We start from the raw sequence: 22512 nt of genomic DNA, 5'->3' as shown, positions 1-22512 counted from the left end.
CAGACAAGCTGTCAACACTGCGGATGCTCAGTATCCCTTGGGAAAGGAATACCAACTTAAAGACGACAGGGTAAAACAGGCCTAAAACTTGATTGAAGTATAACATGTTCCTCATATTTACAATACATAAAGAACATGAGAACATAAATGCAATATTTACATAAATATTATATTTACAGCATAAATATTTACTCCTGTCCCTACAATTGTACATTACTCTAATTTAATTTTGACCCGAGGGGCGAGTTTATTGGGCAGCGCCACTCATCCTGTGAGTGGATGATACCGCCATGAAACAGAAGCTCATCTGTTGTTTCCATTCCGAATCTCATTCTCCATGGATATCAGTGCTATATAGTCGTAATGGCTTAGTGCTTTCTCCTACTAATACCTTTTAATCTCCATGGATATTTGTATCCAAGACGAATTTCTGATCAGGGGAGAAAGACACTGACAGTATGGGGCTTAAATTTTATTGATAAAATAAATTCTGCAGAACATGTAGATATATAAAGTAAGAATTAACAAAAGTAACAATTCCAAGTCCGAGGACTAGTATTTAACTTAAAAGGTACACCCGTAGTAAGTATGAGATAAGCTTACCCTAGTGACATGGTAAACGAATTCTGCAGAAACCTAATAGCTTAACTGGTACTAGAATTAAGGCCGTGGGCAAATGTGTAGTAATTATATAACACTAGGATATAACAGGCAGGACACAAAGAGTAACTAACAATACCTAAGAAAAGCCTTTGATACTGTTAATCACAACTACCTCTTACTTAAACTCCAGCATTATGGAATCCGAGGCCTTGCCCTTGACTACATCCGATCCTATCTTAGTGACAGACACCAATATGTAACCATCAATGATACAACTTCTTCCACTCTACCAATTACCGTTGGAGTGCCACAGGGCAGTATCTTAGGACCTCTTCTATTTCTTATATATATAAACGATCTGCCTAATGTCTCTAATATTCTCAAACCTATATTGTTTGCTGACGATACTACCCTTATCTATTCAAACCTCAACCCACATACACTAAATAATGTTGTGAATAATGAATTAAAAAAAGTCCACTTGTGGATGTCAACGAACAAACTAACATTAAACATCGAAAAGACTTACTACATCTTATTTGGAAGCAAATCATCAAATGCAATTCAGCTACAGATAGACAACATTAACATTAGTAATAAAAATGATGGCAAGTTTCTTGGCCTATTCCTAGACAAGAGACTCCACTTCAGCACCCACATTCAACACATAACTAAGAAAGTCTCTAAGACAGTTGGTATACTCTCCAAAATCAGATATTATGTTCCTAACTCTGCTCTCCTCTCACTATATTATGCACTAATCTACCCCTATCTTAATTATGGTATCTGTGCATGGGGGTCTACCACTGCAAACCACCTTAAGCCCATCATCACACAGCAAAAATCTGCTATCAGAATAATAACTAACTCTGCTTTCAGACAACACTCAGCTCCCTTGTTTAAATCCCTAAACTTGCTAAATATTAACTCCCTCCACACATTCTCTTGTGTCAACTACATTTACAAAACCCTGTTCTTAAATGCAAACCATGCTCTGAAACTCTCCCTGGACAGATGTAATAGGACCCATTATTACCACACCAGAAATAAATATCTCTTTGATATCCCCAGGGTCAAGCTTAATCCGTGTAAACACTCTATGCAAATTAAGGGACCTAGTCTATGGAACTCACTCCCTAGTGAATTGAAAAACTGTAAAACTTTTGCCTTATTTAAAAGCAAAACCAAAAAGTACCTAATTTCATCTTCTTAGTTTCCTACACTGAGCTTTAAATTTGCTCTGTACCTAGTGTTAACCAATCTCCTAATTTTTATGTAGTATCAAACAACCTTATCATTGTGTTCATTGCTGTCTTCTTTTATGTGCTAGCCATATGCTGTATTGTGACTACCAATTTTTGTCAACTACCATTCAAACTGTCATTGCAATCAATCTTATATTGTTTCTGCTGTATTGTGCCTACCAATTTTTGTCAACTACCATTCAAGCTGTCATTGCAATCAATCTTAGCTACCTATGTGCTTTAATATACTGTACCTACAATTTTCTCTCATCTTCTTTTTTTCATTCTATGTAACTTGTCATTTTTTTGTCTATAAATTTTGCAAGTATTTACCTCCTTAAAATTTTCTTAGATTAAGGACCTGCTCGAAACGCTGCGCGTACTAGTGGCTTTACAAGACTGTAATTACCATATTTGTATCCTCACATTCCTTATGTACATTCTTGTATATGCATAAATAAATAAATAAATAAATAAATAAACAAGTGAGAGACCACACAACACATAATGAACCCGACCAAGAGGCCGTAAAGACCTAATGAATAAGGAGAAGGGGTTCCTGACTAAAAGTAGGGCTTACTAGCACCTAGACTGGGCAAAGTATTAAGTCATTGCACATTCTCTCATGTGTATTAAACAATATATAAAACGCTGAACTGTAATGCCAATCCTGACCTCAAAAGATTCATTGAAGGTTGTAACAGAACCCATGAGCACCACACCAGAAATAAATACAGGTTTGATATTCCTAGAGTACGACTTAATCATACTAGAAATGCTCTTCAAATCAAGGGACCCAGAATGTGGAATGACCTTCCCAACCATGTTAAAGACAGTACCTCTCTCAACCAGTTTAAGATAAAAACGAAGCACTACCTAATAAATTCCCTGTAACCTTCCTTACCCCTCTGTTGTCAACCCATGTATGTTTTTTTTTTTTTCAAAACAACGCTGTTTGAATGTAATTTTCTGTAATAATTTGTAATTGTATTTGTGCTGCTTTTTCAACCATGTTTCCCCCTCTTTTACCTCTATTTTTATTTGTTCTCAACACATTTTATTCTTTTTACCCATTAGTTTTAAGCTTTAGTCATTAATGTTTTTCCTGCCCGAAACGCTTTGCGTAATAGTGGCTTTAGGCATTGTATGTACTAGCTCTATCTATTAACCCAACAAACTTTGTAAAATCTCTTTATGTATGTACCTTACCTAAATAAACATTTATTTATTTATTTATTTATTTATTTATTTATTTATTTATTAGCTGCGGACAGCGGGACACTTGGGGACCGGCGCTGCACCCCCACCGCAGGCCAGCGGCCTGACCCCCCCCCCCAGATTGGGCTACAAGTAGCGAATTGGCCTACTTTTCAGAGCTCCGCGCTCCCAAATTTTTAATTTCGCTACTTGCGACTTTTTGGGCTACTTTCCGCCCACAAGATGGGTATGGGGTGCATAATAAATGAACTAAACTAACTTGAAAAACAAGTTGGGCTATTAATGTTAAGAAACTCAATGATGATTTTTATGCTTTTTATAATGTCATGTGTACAAATCACAGCCGCGTAGAACAGCTTGATTGAACTGACCACTTACCGCAGGAGGCCAGGTCAGCGACCGACCCCCTGGGGACGTTGATCCTAGGAACTTCCCAAAGAAAAAGTAACCGCAAAGATAATCCTCCCCAGGGGCTATAGATTTCCCAACCTTAATTGTCATTAATACTTCATCCCGGGTACTGTCTATGTTAAGTGACCTCCCACTGTTGCCTACTGTAAATATTAGGTTTCTCTTTAGGTGTTTCCAAGAATCAAATGACTGTCGTTAGAGCGGATTAGCATACAGTGAACCTGGCAGCTTCATCTGTCCTTGCATTGTTAGTGTGGCTCTGACCTCCAGAAGGATAGTTCGATACAAGTTACCGCATATAGAAAAGAAGTTACCGCTGTTACTTTTAGAATTTGCTGAAGTGTTAAGATAAAGAAGTGACAAATGGGGAAATGGTCTAAATACCAGAAAGCGTTTCAGATTCCCGTGTTTGAAAAGTGGTTGGCTGAAGTGAAAGAAGATGGAAATAAGGCATATTGTAAATATTGTAGAACTGAGATAAGAGCTCATAGAAGTGGTTTAAAGAAACAGTGAAACATTAAAACACAGACAAAATATATCGGAGGTAAGTCATCAGCAGATGAGCATCAAGTCTGTTCTATCAAAGAAGGAAGATAAACTTACTAAATTTGATTGTCGTCTGTCTGTCTGTATGTACTGTCGCTATCTAGAAATCTAACATTATGTTTGTAACTCATCTTGTATGTATGTACTTTTACCTGAATAAACATTTGATTTGATTCGATTTGACTAAACAAAAAATTGGGCTACTCTACTTGCAAATTCGCTACTTTTTGACCGTCAGCTCGCTACTTTTAGCAATTTGGATCTGGCAACCCTGAGTTACTGTGTGAGCGTCCGCTACCACTAGAATGTCAACAAACACTGTTGTTGAGTTTCCACACATCAGCATTAGGGAATAACCTTCACACAAACTGCGCCTATCATAAAGGAGCATCACCATTGAGCGCCAAGTGCTCACGAAAATATTCACATAATCTGCACCTGTCATAAAGAGGATGAAAGCTCATAAGTGTCCAGAGTGTGGGAAGAGCTTCAGTCAGCTTGGAGGTATGAAGACTCACATGTTGGTACATTCGGGTGAGAAACCTCACGAGTGTCCTGAGTGTGGGAGGAAATTCAGTCAGCGTGCAAGTATGAAGACTCACATGTTAGTGCATTCGGGTGACAAACCGCATGAGTGTTTCGAGTGTGGAAAGAGATTCAGTCAGCGTGGAAATATGAAGACTCACATGCTAGTGCATTCGGGGGAGAAACCTTATAAGTGCCTAGAGTGTGGAAAGAGGTTCAGGCATCTTCGAAGTATGACCACTCATATTTTAATACATTCGGCTGACAAACCCCACAAGTGTCCAAAGTGTGGGAAGAGGTTCAGTCTGCTTCGAAATATGAAGACTCACATTTTAGTGCATTCAGATGACAAACCTCACGAGTGTCCAGAGTGTGGTAAGAGATTCAGTCGTCTTGACTATATGAAGAGACACATGTTAAGGCATTCAGATGAACGCCGTTTTGAGTGTGCAGAGTGTGGCAGGAGATTTAAAGAACGTGAAACTATAATAACGCACATGTTAATTCATATGGAGGATCGACCTCATGAGTGTCGAGAATGTGGGAAAAGGTTCAGGCATCTTCGAAGTATGAAAGTTCATATGTTACTGCATTCAGGTGTCAAACCTCACGAGTGTCCAGAGTGTGGGAAGAGGTTCAGGCAGCTTGGACATATGAAAACTCACAGGAAGGTACACACAGATGACAGGCTAAAAATTTAGAATGTGGGAGAAGATACAGAGAACTTTAAAATATATAATAATAATTCATTGTGTTGGAGGACAGACAGTCATTTTATACATATAGTATATGTGAGGCTTGTATTGAGGTCCCTCCCCCAGAATGCAGCCAAACAACAAGCTGACTAACTCCTGAGCACCTATTTTCTGCTAGGTGGACAGGGGCATTAGGTGATAAGAAATGTGCCCAATCATTTGTGTCCCAACCCGTCCTCTGACCAAGTTCATTCTATCCAGTGGTCGACTCCAAAGATGCATTCATAAATTTTAACAGTGTTCATTCAAAACAGGAATTTTCTCAAATATAAATTAATATTATTATATATTAGCATATTGTGTATATGTGTATATTTAGCCATTGGTTAGGTTAGCCGTTTAGGTTCTGTTGACGATTATTTGTATTTGTAGTACATGGGTGAAGCATTTACAGTGTTGTGGTTTGAACAAAAGTCGTCAGCATAGCACTTGTTCTGGAAGTGTTTGGACGTCATCAGTGGTGAGTCTTGTGTAAACCATTTTTTATTCATAAACAGGGGGTTTGGCGGGCACATGGAAAGGACTTTGGCCATTGTTTATGAGGACGGGCTGTATGTCCCCACCCACGATTCTTGACTGCGAGTTGAGAACGAACCTGACTGTACTGCCAGGACCCTCAAATTGAAGCTCATTTCCATTATATCCTATATGCAATTTTGAAATTGTGATGTTTGTCTTGAAACTATCATGCTGTCACCTTGTCATTTGAATGTCCTACAATGTTGTTTTTGTTTTATTTTTTGTGAGAAATACATTTCATAATTGAAGGTAAAGCTCTGCCGCACAAAGTATTGAGTTTTTAGTATTTTGTTCTCTTATAAAAGATAAATATTCCTCATAGACCAAGTACCAGGGAGCTGCCAGTGTTTTAAATTGGAAATTGTTTATAGATAGTCAAATATTTCTGTATTTTAACCAAATAAGATACGTATATGTTTGTAACTGTTTTTTGCATTTTTATTTGAATAATGTGTTTTCCATTCAGGGTTCTCTTATGGAATATTTATAAAATATAATATAATATCTTTTAACTTATGGACATTTTTATTTGTAATTAGCACATTATTAAACATTGGAGCAGAAAGTAGAAAATAATTTGAGACGTACTCAAGATGAGGCCATTTTAATGACAAGAATTATAAAAAAATAATTTTCATCCAGTAATTAAAAGCTCATCAGTACTCCTACTCTGATTTCTATTTATATATATATATATATATATATATATATATATATATATATATATATATATATATATATATATATATATATATATATATATATATACACACACACAATGTTTATGACTATTTAGTAGTTTTTATTCTTAGAAATAGCAAAGTGATTTTTGTGTTATCTTGCTTCTGCCTGATTAATATACTGTATATCACTTAAGAAATTATATTACTTATTGGAATTAATTTCAGCTAGACTTCAGCATTTGTATTCGTCAGTCAGACATTATTATTTGTCTTTCCTAGCTTTAGTATTTATATTGACCAGACTGTTTCATTTATATATGACTAAGTTTGACATTGATAAAAGGCTAACTTGACTTCAGTAGTTGTACTGTATTAGCCTACTGGTCAGTTAGAAATATGTGCTTCTGTAACCTAACTAAATCAGTTAGGCTATATTAGCCTGACTGGCATTTATATAAACCTGACTGGCAGTTATAATAATAGCCTGTTTCTTGCAATTATACTAGCCCGATTGACAATTATATTAGCCTGACTGGCATTTACAATTGTCCGAATCAGAAATATGTGCTTCGCTAACCTAAGGTAGTTGGGCTATATTAGCCTGAGTGACATTTATATTTACCTGAATTTAGCAGAGGGTCACTCTGCTATTATATATTATTATTATTATTATTATATATTATATATATATATATATATATATATATATATATATATATATATATATATATATATATATATATATATATATATATATATGTGTGTATATATATATATTATATATATATATATTGATTCCTTCTGAAGATGTATTTAATATACGAAAGTACTTAAGGAAATTCCTGTTTCATTTTCCTCCGTGGTCTGACATTGTCATATATATATATATATATATATATATATATATATATATATATATATATATATATATATATATATATGCAGTTACATTGGGTTTATGAGAGTACATAGCATGATGTGTTTACATTCTTGTAAAGCCACTAGTACGCACAGCGTTTCGGGCAGGTCCTTAATCTAACAGATAATATTAAGTAGGTAATTTCTAGCAAAATTTATAAAATGTTAACAGGTACATTGTAAGAAAATTTGAGAGAGATTAGTAGATATATTAAAGCACATTGAAAGCTTTGATGGAAAGCATTAATAGCTTGATTGATAATATGACAAAGATTAGTAGGCACATTAAAGCACACTAATATCACTGATTTATGGTTTTGGCAGGTAGGTGGTTCCATGGGTTTATAACCCTATGGGTGAAAAAGCATCTCCTGTTCTCAGTCCTACATTGTGGCTTGTTGAGCTTGAAACCATTGCTCATTTTTTGTGTTACATTTGACCTTTTGAAGAAATTGTCCGTATCAACGTCATCTAAATTGTTCAGTATTTTTAAAGTTTTATAGAAGCCTGACTAGCAATTATATTAACCTGGCTGGCAATGATATTAGCCTGAATCTGGCAATTATATTCATCTGAATTTGACATATTTTAAATCAGTATTTTGCATCTGTATTTGTCTGACCCTAGATTTTATATTATCCTGTGGAGGATTTTATTTAAATTACATAGCCTAGGCCTAAATAGTGCTAGTATTTTTTTTTACCTGGTATGTATGGTCAATGTAGGCCTGTTAGCATGTATATTGGTACAGTAGTTTATACATATATAAAACGCTAAACTATAATGCCGTCCTGATCTTAAAAGCTTCATAGAAGGTTGTAACAGAACCCATGAGCACCACACCAGAAATAAATACAGTTTTGATATTCCTAGAGTACGTCTTAATCAAACTTAGAAATGCTCTGCAAATCAAGGGGCCCAGAATGTGGAATGACCTACCCAACCATGTTAAAGACTGTACCTCTCTCAACCAGTTTAAGATAAAAACTAAACACTACCTAATAAATTCCCTGTAATCTACCTCACTCCTCTATTGTCAACCCATGTCTGTTATTTTCTTTTTTTTTTTTTTAATCAAGACTGTTTGTCAACCTATTGTATTTGTGCTGCTTTTTCAGTCATGTTCCCCCTTTTTTTATCTTTATTTGTATTTGTTCTCAACACCTTTTATTCTTTATGCTCAATTAGTATTAAGTTCTAGATATTAATGTTTTTCTTGCCCGAAACGCATTGCGTAATAGTGGCTTTAGGCATTGTATGTACTAGCTCTATCTATATATCAATCCATTAATGTAACATCACTTGTATGTATATACCTTACCTGAATAAACATCTGAATCTGAATCTGAATCTGAATATTGCCCAAAACACTGCGTAATAGTGGCTTCATAGATTGTGTAAGTCCTGTCCCTACAATTGTACATTACTCTTATGTACTTTGTATGCACATTCTTTTGAATAAAAATTGAAATGAATATATTGTCTTGATTGATTGCTTAATTTCTAGTTGTCTTTGATGGATTTGAATAATAAGAATGATGTGTAGTTATTAATTTTTACTGTATCATTAGTTTACATTATTTATAGTTAGAACAAGGTGTGATACAGTATAATAATAATAACAATAATAATTTATTTAGGAAAAGTACATACATAGTTGCAGAGTTGCAGTACAAACTTTCAGTTTGATTAAAGATAGAGGTAGTACATACAATACCTAAAGCCAATAGTACGCATAGCGTTTCGGGCAAACAGGACTTGACCTGGCAAACAGTACTTGACTCTTATGATTTGTTAATTAATTATTAATTGTTATGGTATCATACAAGGTCACCATTGATTCACAGTAATCAGCAGTGTTAAAGAACTTAATTAACAATTGTGTCTACTTACAGGGTCACTGTCTACTCACTGTAACAAAGTGTTCTATTTATTAATACGTAATTGAGCGTCATGGAAATGTTAATACTATGTGCTACATTGAAATTTTAGTCTCGAATAGCTAAATCTAAAAATACAACAACGAATCATCATTAGTCTAACTCCAAGAGATACTTGTAACCGAGTCTAAGCCGAGCAGTAGTAACATCTAGAAGTCTGCTGATTTTATTGGATGATCCATAGATGTGTGGCTCCTCTTGCATGATAGTATGATGATAGATTAAATTTTGACACTAGCTCTCCACATGTCAGTTGCTTAATTTAGAACCTGTACTTGAGGTCGATCTCGAACCCATTGTTGATGTGATGACTTATATTGAATTTTGTAACTAGCTCATCAAGATTGTAACTTGCTTAGCTAAATGAATTGTGGGGTTCAGTCCCTGAGCCCATTATGTGCCTCTGTAACCCTTTCCACTACCGCCCACAAGATGGGTATGGGGTGCATAATAAATGAACTAAACTAAACTCTAACTCCAAGACTGGTGCTTACAGACGCTTGAGAGATATCCCACATCTTCAACATTCACTTACAACAATGTAACGCTCAAGTCCACTACGGGCTCACCATAGCACTTGCTCCTTGGAACTTTTGTTCCGAGTGTGCCCTCTGGGACCTTTTGTGCCCTCTGTAATGCTTTTTGCGCTACCGCTCACAGGATGAGTATGGGGTGCACAATAAACTAGCGGCCTTCGGCGGCAACAATCAAAAGTCCAGACGTTCGCTAGTCGTCAAGATTGAAGAGTCCCCCTCCCCATCCCCCCCCCCCCCCAAGTGACGGCGATACCTATAGTAAGAAAACTTTGGATACTTGACTAAGATTCCTGGTAGTACATAATGCTTCATAGCAGGTAAATGTAAATCCTGTATTTGAAGTTCATTTGTGAACACAAACAAATCAGTTTTTTCGTACTCAGCTTGTCTGGGTGAGAACCAAGCTTGAACAGCGAATTATAGGAGAGGTCTGCCGGGCCGGAACTGGAAAATGACGTCACTGGTAGGTGGCGTCAAAAGTTGACGTCACTAGTGGGTGGAGCCTAAGAACAAACTGTTTCATTAATGACGTCACAATGAGGACACGCTCAACACTCCCGTCTTATGACTTACTGTTCACAGCTCAGTTTAATATCCGCCGTCCTCGCCTTCTTCTGCTGAATTTTACCGAACAATTTTCTTTCCTTTCTTTTACGGTATACTAAAGACGTTTTCGCTGTATCTTTCGCTGTAAATTTCTCTCCCTTAGAATGATGAGTTGTGTTGATTTAGGAGCGACGACGATCGTGGGCTTAGAACAAGTCGCAATTGAAGGCAGAGTATATAAAAGTCTATGCTAGTGTGTTCAGCGTTTTCTCTGTTTACAGGAGTCATGGTTAAAGAGAATGCTATCAGGGGAGACTTTTATAAAACAAACAATAAAAAAAATCAAATCAAAATCAATATGTTTATTCAGTTAAAAGTACATACATAGAAGATGAGTTACAAACATAATGTTGAATTTATAGATAGAGCTAGTACGTACAATACCTAAAGCCACTAACACGTACAGCGTTTCGAGCAAGGTGTGGGAAAAATACCCCCACTTAGACTAAAGCTTAATGCTAGTTGAGATTAAAGTATAAATTGTGGTGAAAACGGAAAAAGGGTGGAGGGGAGGGGGAAACATGGCAAAAATCAGAAATGATACAACTTGGTCAACAAACAGTTTTGTTTGAAAATAGCAAGACATGGGTTGACATTTAGGGGGGTAAGGTAGGTTACATGGAGTTAATTAGGTAGTGCTTAGTTATTCTCTTAAACTAATTGGGAGAGGTATGGCCTTTGACATGATTGGGAAGGTTATTCCACATTTTGGGTCCCTTGATTTGTGAAGCATTTCTAGGTTGGTTAAGTCGAACTCTTGAAATATCGAATAGGTATGTAACGTACGATTATGTTACGTTGTTGGGTAGATTAGATACACAGTGTTTAGTGAGTTTCATATTTATTTAGTAGTCCTGGATACAGCAGTGTCGTAGACGTTGAGACGGAGCTTGGAGCAGAGCAGAGAGCTGAGTGTGGCCGGAGTCGCGGAGCTCTATGTGGGAGAGCGTTGTAGCTGGATGAGGTCCTAGTCTGCTGCCTGTTCTGTGTCAAAGCTGTAGTATCTTGGGGTCGATTAGAACTGCATACGCCGAGCGCTACATTCTTGACTGTCGAAATTGTACTGTTATCTATTCTCATATCGCTTCCTTATATTTAGTGACTACCCCTCACCTGCCTCTACTAGGATAGGAGGATGTGAGAATGAAGTGTTTGCCAGGGTGCTTAAAGAATGCAAAGAGGAGTTTTCCGAGCCACTGTCTACCATATTTAATAAATCAATAGAGTTAGGCAGAGTGCCAGAGTCATGAAAGGTAGCTAATGTGGTACCAATTTTTAAGAAAGGAGATAGATCACTTGCGTCAAACTATCGGCCAATTAGCCTAACGTCAATTGTGGGAAAGTTACTTGAATCGATAATTGCAAATACAATTCGTCTTCATCTTGAAAAACATAAATTAATAAATGAGTCGCAACATGGTTTTACAAATGGCCGTTCATGTTTAACAAATTTGCTATCTTTCTATTCCAGCATAGTTGAGGCAGTTGATAGTGGTAAGGATTGTGATGTTGTGTACCTTGACTTTAGCAAAGCTTTTGATACAGTGCCACATGAAAGACTGATTAAAAAAATAGAGGCTCATGGTATTGGGGGTGCTATATTAAGCTGGATTAGGGCATGGCTATACCAAAGGAAACAGAGAGTTAGTATGGCTTTTACTAGTTTTTACTTTTACTTTACACTAGTACTAGTGGCTTTACAAGAATGTAATTAATATGCTATGTATCCTCACAATCCCAATGAACCTTCTTGTATATAAATAAATAAATAAATAAATAAGTATAAATGGGGTTAAGTCAGAGTGGGATAATGTTGTTCGTGGAGTGCCTCAAGGTTCTGTCCTGGGACCTCTGTTGTTTATAATATATATAAATGATTTAGATTCAGGTTTGAGTAGCAACATTTGCAAATTTGCAGTTGATACAAAAATCGGTAGGGAAATTAACACGGAAGAAGACTCACTATCACTTAAAGTTGATCTAAACAGGGTTTTGAAATGGTCAAAAGATTGTCAGATGCAGTTTAATGATGATAAATGTAAAGTTCTGAGGCTAGGTAATGATGATAGAGTTACAAGATACGAGTTAGATGGTGTTGAGATTGCGAAGTCGGATTGCAAAAGGGATCTGGGAGTTATGATTAGTAAGAATTTAAAACAAAAGAATCAATGCATGAATGTTCGTAATAAGGCAAATAGGACCCTGAGATTTATTAATCGAAGCGTTAGTAACAAGACACCTGGTGTTGTTCTTCAGCTATATCTTGCTCTGGTTAGGCCCCACTTAGATTATGCAGTTCAGTTTTGGTCGCCATACTATAGAATGGATATAAATTCACTTGAACGTGTCCAGTGTAGGATGGCAAAGTTAATTCCCCAAATTAGAAATCTTTCATCATACGAAGAAAGATTAACAAAGCTTAAATTGCATTCACTGGAAAGGCAAAGAGTTAGGGGTGACATGATAGAGGTTTACAAGTGGATGAATGGACATAACAAAGGGGATATTAATGGAGTATTAAAAGTATCAACGCAAGACAGAACGCGAAACAATGGGTATAAATTTGATAAGTTTAGATTTAGGAAAGACATGGGTAAATACTGGTTCGGTAACAGGGTTGTTGGTTTGTGGAACCAATTACCGCGTAACGTGGTGGAGGTGGGGTCCCTCGATTGTTTCAAGCGCGGGTTGGACATGTATATGAGTGGGATTGGGTGTTTATAGATAGGAGCTGCCTCGTATATGAGCCAATAGGTCTTCTGCAGTTACCTTTGTTCTTATGTTCTCTGAAAATGGTCTTTTTTTTTTTTTTTTACAAATTTTCGGTCTTAATCTCTTAAATAAACTTCTATGATTATATGGACTCTGAAAAATTTGAATTTCTCCCATAAGAACTCTTTTAAGAACGTATGAGTGAATTTGAAAAAAAAAATGACCGTAGAGTTTATTCTCAAAAAGATGGGAGCAAACTTTGCCCCTGAATTTTTCTATAAGAAACTTCTATGAACATATGAACTCTGAAATTATTTTCAATTTCTGCCACAAGAAACCTTTAACTCCAAATCGGAAACTGAGAAATTTATCAGGAAACCGACACGCCAGCGAGAAATGGAAAATTTACCGGGAAACTCTTGCTGCGCAGCGACAAATGGACCCCTAAAATTTTATTTGTTGCTGCGCCGCCATTCCTACACCTGCGCCACTCTGGGGTCACCCTGCACCTGTGCCACTCTGGGGTCACCCTACACCTGCGCCACTCTGGGGTCACCCTGCACCTGCGCCACTCTGGGGTCACCCTACACCTGCGCCACTCTGGGGTCACCCTGCACCTGCGCCACTCTGGGGTCACCCTACACCTGCGCCACTCTGGGGTCACCCTACACCTGCGCCACTCTGGGGTCACCCTACACCTGCGCCACTCTGGGGTCACCCTACACCTGCGCCACTCTGGGGTCACCCTACACCTGCGCCACTCTGGGGTCACCCTACACCTGCGCCACTCTGGGGTCACCCTACACCTGCGCCACTCTGGGGTCACCCTACACCTGCGCCACTCTGGGGTCACCCTACACCTGCGCCACTCTGGGGTCACCCTACATCTGCGCCACTCTGGGGTCACCCTACACCTGCGCCACTCTGGGGTCACCCTACACCTGCGCCACTCTGGGGTCACCCTACACCTGCGCCACTCTGGGGTCACCCTACACCTGCGCCACTCTGGGCTGGGGTCACCCTACACCCCCGCCACTCTGGGCTGGGGTCACCCTACACCCCCGCCACTCTGGGCTGGGGTCACCCTACACCCCCGCCACTCAGGGCTGGGGTCACCCTACACCCCCGCCACTCTGGGCTGGGGTCACCCTACACCCCCGCCACTCAGGGCTGGGGTCACCCTACACCCCCGCCACTCTGGGCTGGGGTCACCCTATAGGTCTTCAGTCCACTCTGTAACAACATTTTCTTACCTCCTGTCTCAAGTCACTTTTCATTTCATTCTGTAGACGTCTGCCTGCCGCCTACTGTTGCCTTCCTTCCAAGGCAGAGTCCCCCTCACCCTCTCCCCCGCGCCAAGGAGAGGCGAGCGTGAGTGAGTGCGCGCTGCTGAGTGTAGTTGGTCGCGGTCGGTGGAGCCTGGCGGACACTCTCCTTTTTCACTGCCAGGGTCATCCCTCGCCCCGCCGCCAGACCTGCACTGTCTAGCCCTCGTGGTCCGCCCCGCCCTAACAATTGTCGTATCCACAAGCCTTTACATACCCTCAAGTCTAATTCCTTAATAAAGTGCTCTCTTGGAACGCGCCGAGTGCCGTAAACTAGTGGAGGTGTGCTAGTATTTCCCATAGTATTTGTGGTGAGGGAACCTCAGGTGACGCCAGGTGGCCTCAGGTGACGCCAGGTGGCCTCAGGTGACGCCAGGTGGCCTCAGGTGACGCCAGGTGGCAACAAGGTACTCATTGTTCACTTAAGGTGTTATCAATTGACCCCAAGGAACTATAGTTGCTTTGGGAAGCATTAAGTGGAAAGCGTTTGGTTGGAAGTGACCTCAGTTGACCTCAAGTGCTGCCAAGGGGCTCTCGATGACCCGTGGCACCAGCTGAGTCTCCGTGACGATGGACTGGTTGCTGGTTGTCCTCGCTGCCTTCGTCATCAACTCCGTCAAGGGTGAGTACAAGAGACACCAGACTCTTCGTCTCAACCTCTCACCCTTCCTTACATTAGTTCTCTCTCACACTCCGTCCTCGACACCAGCTCTTAACCAAGTACTTCGGCCTCCAGCGCCTCCAGCCTGGGCCTCCAGGGCCTCCAGCTCCTCCAGCCAGGGCTTCCAGCTCCTCCAGCCTGGGCCTCCAGCACCTCCAGCCAGGGCTTCCAGCTCCTCCAGCACCTCCAGCCTGGGCCTCCAGCACCTCCAGCGCCTCCAGCCTGGGCCTCCAGCACCTCCAGCCTGGGCCTCCAGCCAGGGCCTCCAGCACCTCCAGCCAGGGCCTCCAGCACCTCCAGCCTGGGCCTCCAGCCTGGGCCTCCAGCACCTCCAGCCTGGGCCTCAGCGCCTCCAGCCTGGGCCATGTAAACATACATAACACACAAATAATCCAGACCCCAACCTGTCCAGTGATAATAATGAACACTCAAACTGCGGGAAATTTGTAGTTTGTTGTGTGTCTCCCAAACCTGTCACTGAACTGTGTGTGTGTGTATATACTGTATGTATATATATATATATGCGAACAAGCCTGAATGGTCCCCAGGACAATATGCAACTGAAAACTCACACCCCAGAAGTGACTCGAACCCATACTCCCAGGAGCAACGCAACTGGTATGTACAAGACGCCTTAATCCACTTGACCATCACGACCGGACAAAATGAGGTGATTGCCGAAGCTATTTGAACCACCCCACCGCCGGCACTCGTTACTCGTTTGTGTTCCTCACGTGTTGCCCCAAAGAATGAGGTGATTTGGTAAAATGCTATGCCCAAGATTACCATCCGAGTGCCGGCGGTGGGGTGGTTCAAATAGCTTCGGCTATCACCTCATTTTGTCCGGTCGTGATGGTCAAGTGGATTAAGGCGTCTTGTACATACCAGTTGCGTTGCTCCTGGGAGTATGGGTTCGAGTCACTTCTGGGATGTGAGTTTTCAGTTATATATATATATATATATATATATATATATATATATATATATATATATATATATATATATATATATATATATATATATATATATATATATATATATATATATATATACACAAACGTGTGTGTGTGTGTGCAATCTTTAATACTTTTTTTAGGACACAGTGGGCAGTCAGAGGGTGGGAATAACAAAAGATATTTTGTGATATTTATGTGCCCCCCCCACCCCCCCCCCCCCACACACAAGAGAAAGATCTGGGGGTTGATATCACGCCAGACCTGTCCCCTGAAGCCAACACCAAAAGGATAACATCAGCGGCGTATGAATGGCTGGCAAAAATAAGAAGTGTCTTCAGAAACATGTGTAAGGAATCATTCAGAACCTTGTACACCACATATGTCAGACCATTACTGGACTATGCGGCTCCAGCGTGGAGTCCACATCTAGTCAAACACAGAACGAAGTTAGAAAAGTTTCAAAGGTATGGCATCAGACTTTTCCTCGAGATGAGGGGTATGAGCTACAAGGAAAAGTTATTGGAACTAAACCTCACGACATTGGAAGACAGAAGAGTTAGGGGAGACATGATCACTACCTATAAAATTCTCAATTCTCTGAAATTGACAGGGTAGATAAAGATAAACTGTTTAACACGGGTGGTACGCGAACAAGGGATGACAGGTGGAAAGTGAGTACCCAAATGAGCCACAGGGACGTTAGAAAGAACTTTTTCAGTGTCAGAGTAGTTAGTAAATGGAATGCATTAGGCTGTGATGTGGTGGAGGCTGACTCCATACACAGTTTCAAATGAAGATATGATAGAGCCCAGTAGGCTCAGGAATTTGTATACCAGTTGATTGACAGTTGAGAGGCGGGACCAAAGAGCCAGAGCTCAACCCGCAAGCACAACTAGGTGAGTACAACTAGGTAAATACACAAAACAGGGAGTCTTTCACCCTGGAGTGGAGATTTCAATGCAAATAGTGAGCTCCCCCCCCCCTGCAGGATAATACCCAACACTGCTGGAGAACACTGTGCCGTCACCAGCAAGGTGAGGGAGTTGGTACCCCTGAGTGACGTGACGTAATAGTACACGTATTACAATACGTGTAATATTGTATTATTACAATAATAATAATGTGTAATAATTCCTGTTGATCTGTCGTCTCGCTTGCTCCTGCCGTTGTCTTTGGTCTCTCTGGTCATCTACTTTACCCCCCCCCCTCCCCACCCCACCCACACACACACGCACGCACGCACGCAGTTTTCTTTTGTAAACAAGAGTGGTAGACTGTTAGAACAAGTGAGAAGGTGGAGGACATAGCCGTCAGTAGTTCCAAGGTGTTATACGACAAAGAGTACTGGTATGACGGGACACCACCAGCGTAGCGCTCATCCTGTAACTACACTTAGGTAATTACACATATACCAATCAAGCTGTCAATGTAATCAATCAGAGCTTTAATATACCAATGTGCTTTAATATACTTACTAATCTCTCTCATCTCATTTTTTTTCTTGCAATGTATCTGTTATCATTTTATTAATTCTGCTAGAATTTACCTAGTTAAAATTATCTGTTAGATTAAGGACCTGCCCGAAACCCTGCGCGTACTAGTGGCTTTACAAGATTGTAAATACCATGCTATGTATTCTCTCTAGCCCAATGTACCTTCTTGTATATAAATAAATAAATAAATACAGCCTGGGTAAGAGGTTTGTGGACCTGGTGCAGGAGGCGGGCCAGGAGGCGGGCCAGGAGGCGGGCCAGGAGGCGGGCCAGGAGGCGGGCCAGGAGGCGGGTCAGGAGGGGCAGTGTCCCTTGTGCCCAACTGGTCATTCACCTTGGCCGTGGGAGGAGGCAGGTCCACCTGCTACACCGGACACCCTTCTCCACGCTGTCTTGGTGGGCCGTGGGTGGGGTGTGGTGGGTGGTGGGTGGGGGTGTGATGTTTGGGTGGTGTGGTGGGTGGTGTGGTGTGTGATGTGGTGGGTGATGTGTGGTGTGATGTGTGGGTGGTGTGGTGGGTGATGTGGTTGGTGTGGTGTGATGTGTGGGTGGTGTGGTGGGTGATGTGTGGTGTGATGTGTGGGTGGTGTGGTGGGTGATGTGTGGTGTGATGTGTGGGTGGTGTGGTGGGTGATGTGTGGTGTGATGTGTGGGTGGTGTGGTGGGTGATGTGGTTGGTGGGTGGTTGGTGGGGTGTGATGTGTGGGTGGTGTGGTGGGTGATGTGGTGTGTGTGGGTGGTGGGTGGTGTGGTAGGTGGGGTGTGATGTGTGGGTGGTGTTTCGGGTTGTCATACCTTACCTTGAGCATACCTTGATAGGGTTCTGGGAGTTCTACTCCCCAAGCCCGGCCCCTGACTTGTCAGAGCTTGGTCCAACAGGCTGTTGCTTGGAGCGGCCCGCAGACCCACATATCCACCACAACAAAGACATCACTTTGTTCTTGCATGCCGGTTGGTCCGGCACTTCTTGAAGATCAGTTGAAGATGTCCACGGTTGTTCCGGCAATATTTCTTATACTCGCTGGGAGGACGTTGAACAACCGCGGACCTCTGATGTTTATACAGTGTTCTCTGATTGTGCCTATGGCACCTCTGCTCTTCACTGGTTCTATTCTGCATTTCCCTCCGTATTGCTCATTCCAGTACGTTGTTGTTTTACTGTTTTTACCATTGGGACCCTGTACTGACCCTCCAATATATGGAAAGTACTGACCCTCCAGTACTTTCCATATATTATATGGAAATATACAAATATGTAAATTATTTTATACCTCTCTCGTCTCCTTTCTAGTGAGTGCATTTTGAGAGCTTTGGGACGATCCCAATCGGTTGATTGCTTTATCGCGTCTATGTATGCCGTATATGTTGTCTATTCCCTCTATTTCAGCGATCTCTCCTGCTCTGAAGGGGGAAGTGAGTACTGAGCAGTACTCAAGATGGGACAGCACAAAGGACTTGAAGAGTACAACCATTGTGATGGGATCCCTGGATTTGAAAGTTATCGTAATCCATCCTATCATTTTTCTGGCTGTCGCAATATTTGCTTGGTTATGCTCCTTAAACGTTAGGTCGTCAGACATCATTATTCCCAAAACCTTTACATGCTGCTTTCTTAGTATTGGCAGAGTTGATTGTGTTTTGTACCATGTATTATGTTTAAGGTCTTCATTTTGACCGTACCTGAGTACCTGGAATTTATCACTGTTAAACATCATGTTATTTTCTGCTGCCCAGTCGAAAACTTTATTAATATTTGCTTGTAGTTTGTGGTATGGTGCGTGGGTGGTGTGTGTGTGTGTGTGTGTGTGTGTGTGTGTGTGTGTGTGTGTGTGGGGGGGTGACCACACACACAGTGGGGGTTACATAAGGAGAGGGCAGAGTGTGGTCAGCAACTACAGGAGGCCATGCGTGCAGGAGGCAAGCATGGCGCCCTTATATGGCACTCCCGTTATGTCCTCATACACATCCTCCCCCCTCCTCCTCTCCACCTCCTCCTCCTCCACCACCACCTCCTCCACCACCACCACCACCTCCTCCACCACCACCTCCTCCTCCTCCACCACCACCTCCTCCACCACCACCTCCTCCTCCTCCTACTACATCACGTCCTCCTCCTCCACCTCCTCCTCCTCCTACTACATCACGTCCTCCTCCTCCACCTCCTACACCACCTCCTCCTCCTCCTACACCACCTCCTCCTCCTCCTACACCACCTCCTCCTCCTCCCCCTCCTCCACCACCTCCTCCTCCTCTCCACCTCTCCTCCACAACTATCTCTATCCTTTCAGTCTCATATTTATTCTTCCTTTCTTCCCTTCCCTACCCCTCAGTTCTTGAGTTTTCCTCCTCGTCTTCCTCCTCCTAATCTTTGTTATCTGTCTGGTTATCCTTCCAGTCTTGCTATCTTGACTCCTTTCCTCTCCCCTGTGTTGCTCTGTGTGTTCTCTCCTTGAGTAATTACCTAAGTGTAGTTACAGGATGAGAGCTACGCTCGTGGTGTCCCGTCTTCCCAGTACTCTTTGTCATTTAACTCTTTGAAACTGCTGATGGTTTTGGCCTCCACCATCTTCTCACTTAACTTCTTCCAAGAGTCTACCACTCTGTTTGCAAAAGAAAACTTTCTAATATTTTTTCGGCACCTTTGTTTCCTTAGCTTGAATTTGTGTCATCTAGTTCTTGAGGGCCTGGCCCTGTTCTACATTTGTCTGCTTCCCCTTTCTCAAAGTTCCTTTCTGCCTCTCTCCTCACTGCTCTGTAATGTTTCTTACTTGCTCGTAGTGCTGGTGTGTTTGTGGGTTAAGCCTCTTCCGATATTGTATCCATTTTCTTGTCTTTTCCTCTCTGGCCCTCTCACAATTTCTGTTGAACCAATCCTGTTTTTCTGGTCCTGCATCTCTGTTTTGGTATGAATTTTTGTGCCTTCATCATATATTTCATAAAATTTGGTATATATCTCATTTACTTCCTTACCTAACAACAAGTCTGTACAGTTAAATTCATTAAAGAATTTGCTAAGTTCCCCGTAGTATCCTCTCTTGAAATCAAGTTTATTAACTGTTTCAATGTCCCCATTGTCTTCTAGATTATATAGCAAAGTATAATTAATTCCCAACAGGACGTGATCACTCTTTCCCAAAGGAGGAAGGTACTGGATGTCAAATATCTCTTCTTCTTTCCTGGTGAATACTAGATCCAGTACTGACGGAACATCCCCTTCCCTCATTCTTGTGGCCTGCTTGACGTGTTGATACATGAATGTCTCCAAAATGAGGTTTACAAATCTGCATGTCCAAAAGTCCTCCGTTCTTGCTTCGTACGCATCCCAGTCTAGTACTTTAAAGTTGAAGTTCCTCAGTACCAACAATCGTGATTTATCTTTATCTGCTTTTACAATAATCTCTCTCTCTCCTGACCGTAATGAGGCCCTTTCATTTGTTATCCAGTTCTTCATTTGTCCATGTGTTGCTTGCTGGTGGGCTGTAGGCATTTACTATTATCAGTTTATCATCCTGATTCCAGACCTGCAATGCCATTATGTCAACGTCTCGAGGGTTGTCAAGTATTAACTCTCTTACCTTCAGGTGTTCTTTCACCAGCACAGCCACTCCTCCTCCCCTCCCCCTTCCAAGTTTTCCTGTCACGTCTCAAGACTGAGTAACCCTTTGGGAATATGACCTCATTTAAAATATTTTCTTCAAGTTTCGTTTATTAGTGCGACAATATCTGGGACCTTAAACTGAATTATATCTTTTAGCACCAGTATTTTTTATCTCTCTCCATCTATGTTGGTATATACATTTTCAGGAACATGTTCCCTTTCCCTTGTCCTTCATTCTCCCCTTCCTCTAATGATTTTGTTGCTTTGCTTTTATGTACCATTTCACAAGCTTTCCAGTCCCTAACACTTTGTAGGAAAAAAAAGGATTTCTTCTTCCGTTCTATTCCTCATTTAGACGTTTAGCTTCAACGAGGTTTATTTTCAGTTTTTCTTTATCTTCCTTTGAATTAGTGATCCTGTTTTGGATGGGAATTAAGTTTGTCATCCACATCACTCAGCAATTTCCTGGCATTTCTAAGCACTTCCCTCATTTGTTTTACTCCATTAAATGTCAACATTAAGAGGCGGTTCTTGTCTTTCTCATATTTTCTTATCCAAAAATTTTCCTTTGAAGTGAAGCCTTCTCCTGAACCTACTATTTTCTCAACAATTTTCATATCTTCTGCTGCTCTATGTCATCCCCTTCCTATGTCCCCCTCCCTATGTCCACCCTAGATCCTAGAAGATATTTCCTTTTCGTGTGTGTGTGTGTGTGTGTGTGTGTGTGTGTGTGTGTGTGTGTGTGTGTGTGTGTACACTCACCTATTTGTACTCACCTATTTGTGCTTGTTGGGGGGTTGAGCTTAGGCTCTTTGGTCCCGCTTCTCAACTGTCAATCAACTGGTGTACAGATTCCTGAGCCTACTGGGCTCTATCATATCTACATTTAAAACAGTGTATGGAGTCAGCCTCCACCACATCACTGCCTAATGCATTCCATCCGTTAACTACTCTGACACTGAAAAAGTTCCTTCTAACGTCTCTGTGGCTCATGTGGGTACTCAGTTTCCACCTGTGTCCCCTTGTTCGCGTCCCACCAGTGTTGAATAGTTTATCCTTGTTTACCCGGTCGATTTCCCTGAGGATTTTGTAGGTTGTGAACATGTCTCCCCTTACTCTTCCGTCTTCCAGTGTCGTAAGGTGCATTTCCCGCAGCCTTTCCTCGTAACTCATGCCTCTTAGTTCTGGGACTAGTCTAGTGGCATACCTTTGGACTTTTTCCAGCTTCGTCTTGTGCTTGACACGGTACGGGCTCCATGCTGG

General features: G+C 41.2%; 2 protein-coding genes across 3 annotated transcripts in view; both read left to right on the top strand.

Moving 5' to 3' along the window:
• Window positions 1-4474: 4474 nt before the first annotated feature.
• Window positions 4475-5248, top strand: LOC138367680 (zinc finger protein 737-like). Its single transcript, XM_069329643.1, has one exon. The coding sequence runs from the start codon at window positions 4475-4477 to the stop codon at window positions 5246-5248; it is 774 nt and encodes a 257-aa protein (XP_069185744.1).
• A 9246-nt stretch (window positions 5249-14494) lies between these two features.
• Window positions 14495-22512, top strand: part of LOC123764047 (serine-rich adhesin for platelets) — an 86060-nt gene continuing 78042 nt past the window's right edge. For both annotated transcript variants that reach the window (XR_011229428.1, XM_045751533.2), the window contains exon 1: window positions 14495-15163. Coding sequence is in view for 1 of the 2 variants with exons in the window: in XM_045751533.2 (XP_045607489.1) it covers window positions 15112-15163 (52 nt within the window). In the remaining variant the exon portion in view is untranslated. The remainder of the gene's footprint in view (window positions 15164-22512) is intronic.

Source organism: Procambarus clarkii, chromosome 23 (assembly GCF_040958095.1).
Source record: "Procambarus clarkii isolate CNS0578487 chromosome 23, FALCON_Pclarkii_2.0, whole genome shotgun sequence".
NCBI classification, from domain to species: Eukaryota; Metazoa; Arthropoda; class Malacostraca; order Decapoda; family Cambaridae; genus Procambarus; species Procambarus clarkii.
Note: the sequence above shows the minus strand (reverse complement) of the source record. Positions and strands in the feature narration are given on the sequence as shown.

Excerpts from the sequence above, each read along its gene's own strand:
- LOC138367680 (XM_069329643.1), top strand. The coding sequence starts at position 4,475 with ATGAAAGCTCATAAGTGTCCAGAGTGTGGGAAGAGCTTCAGTCAGCTT.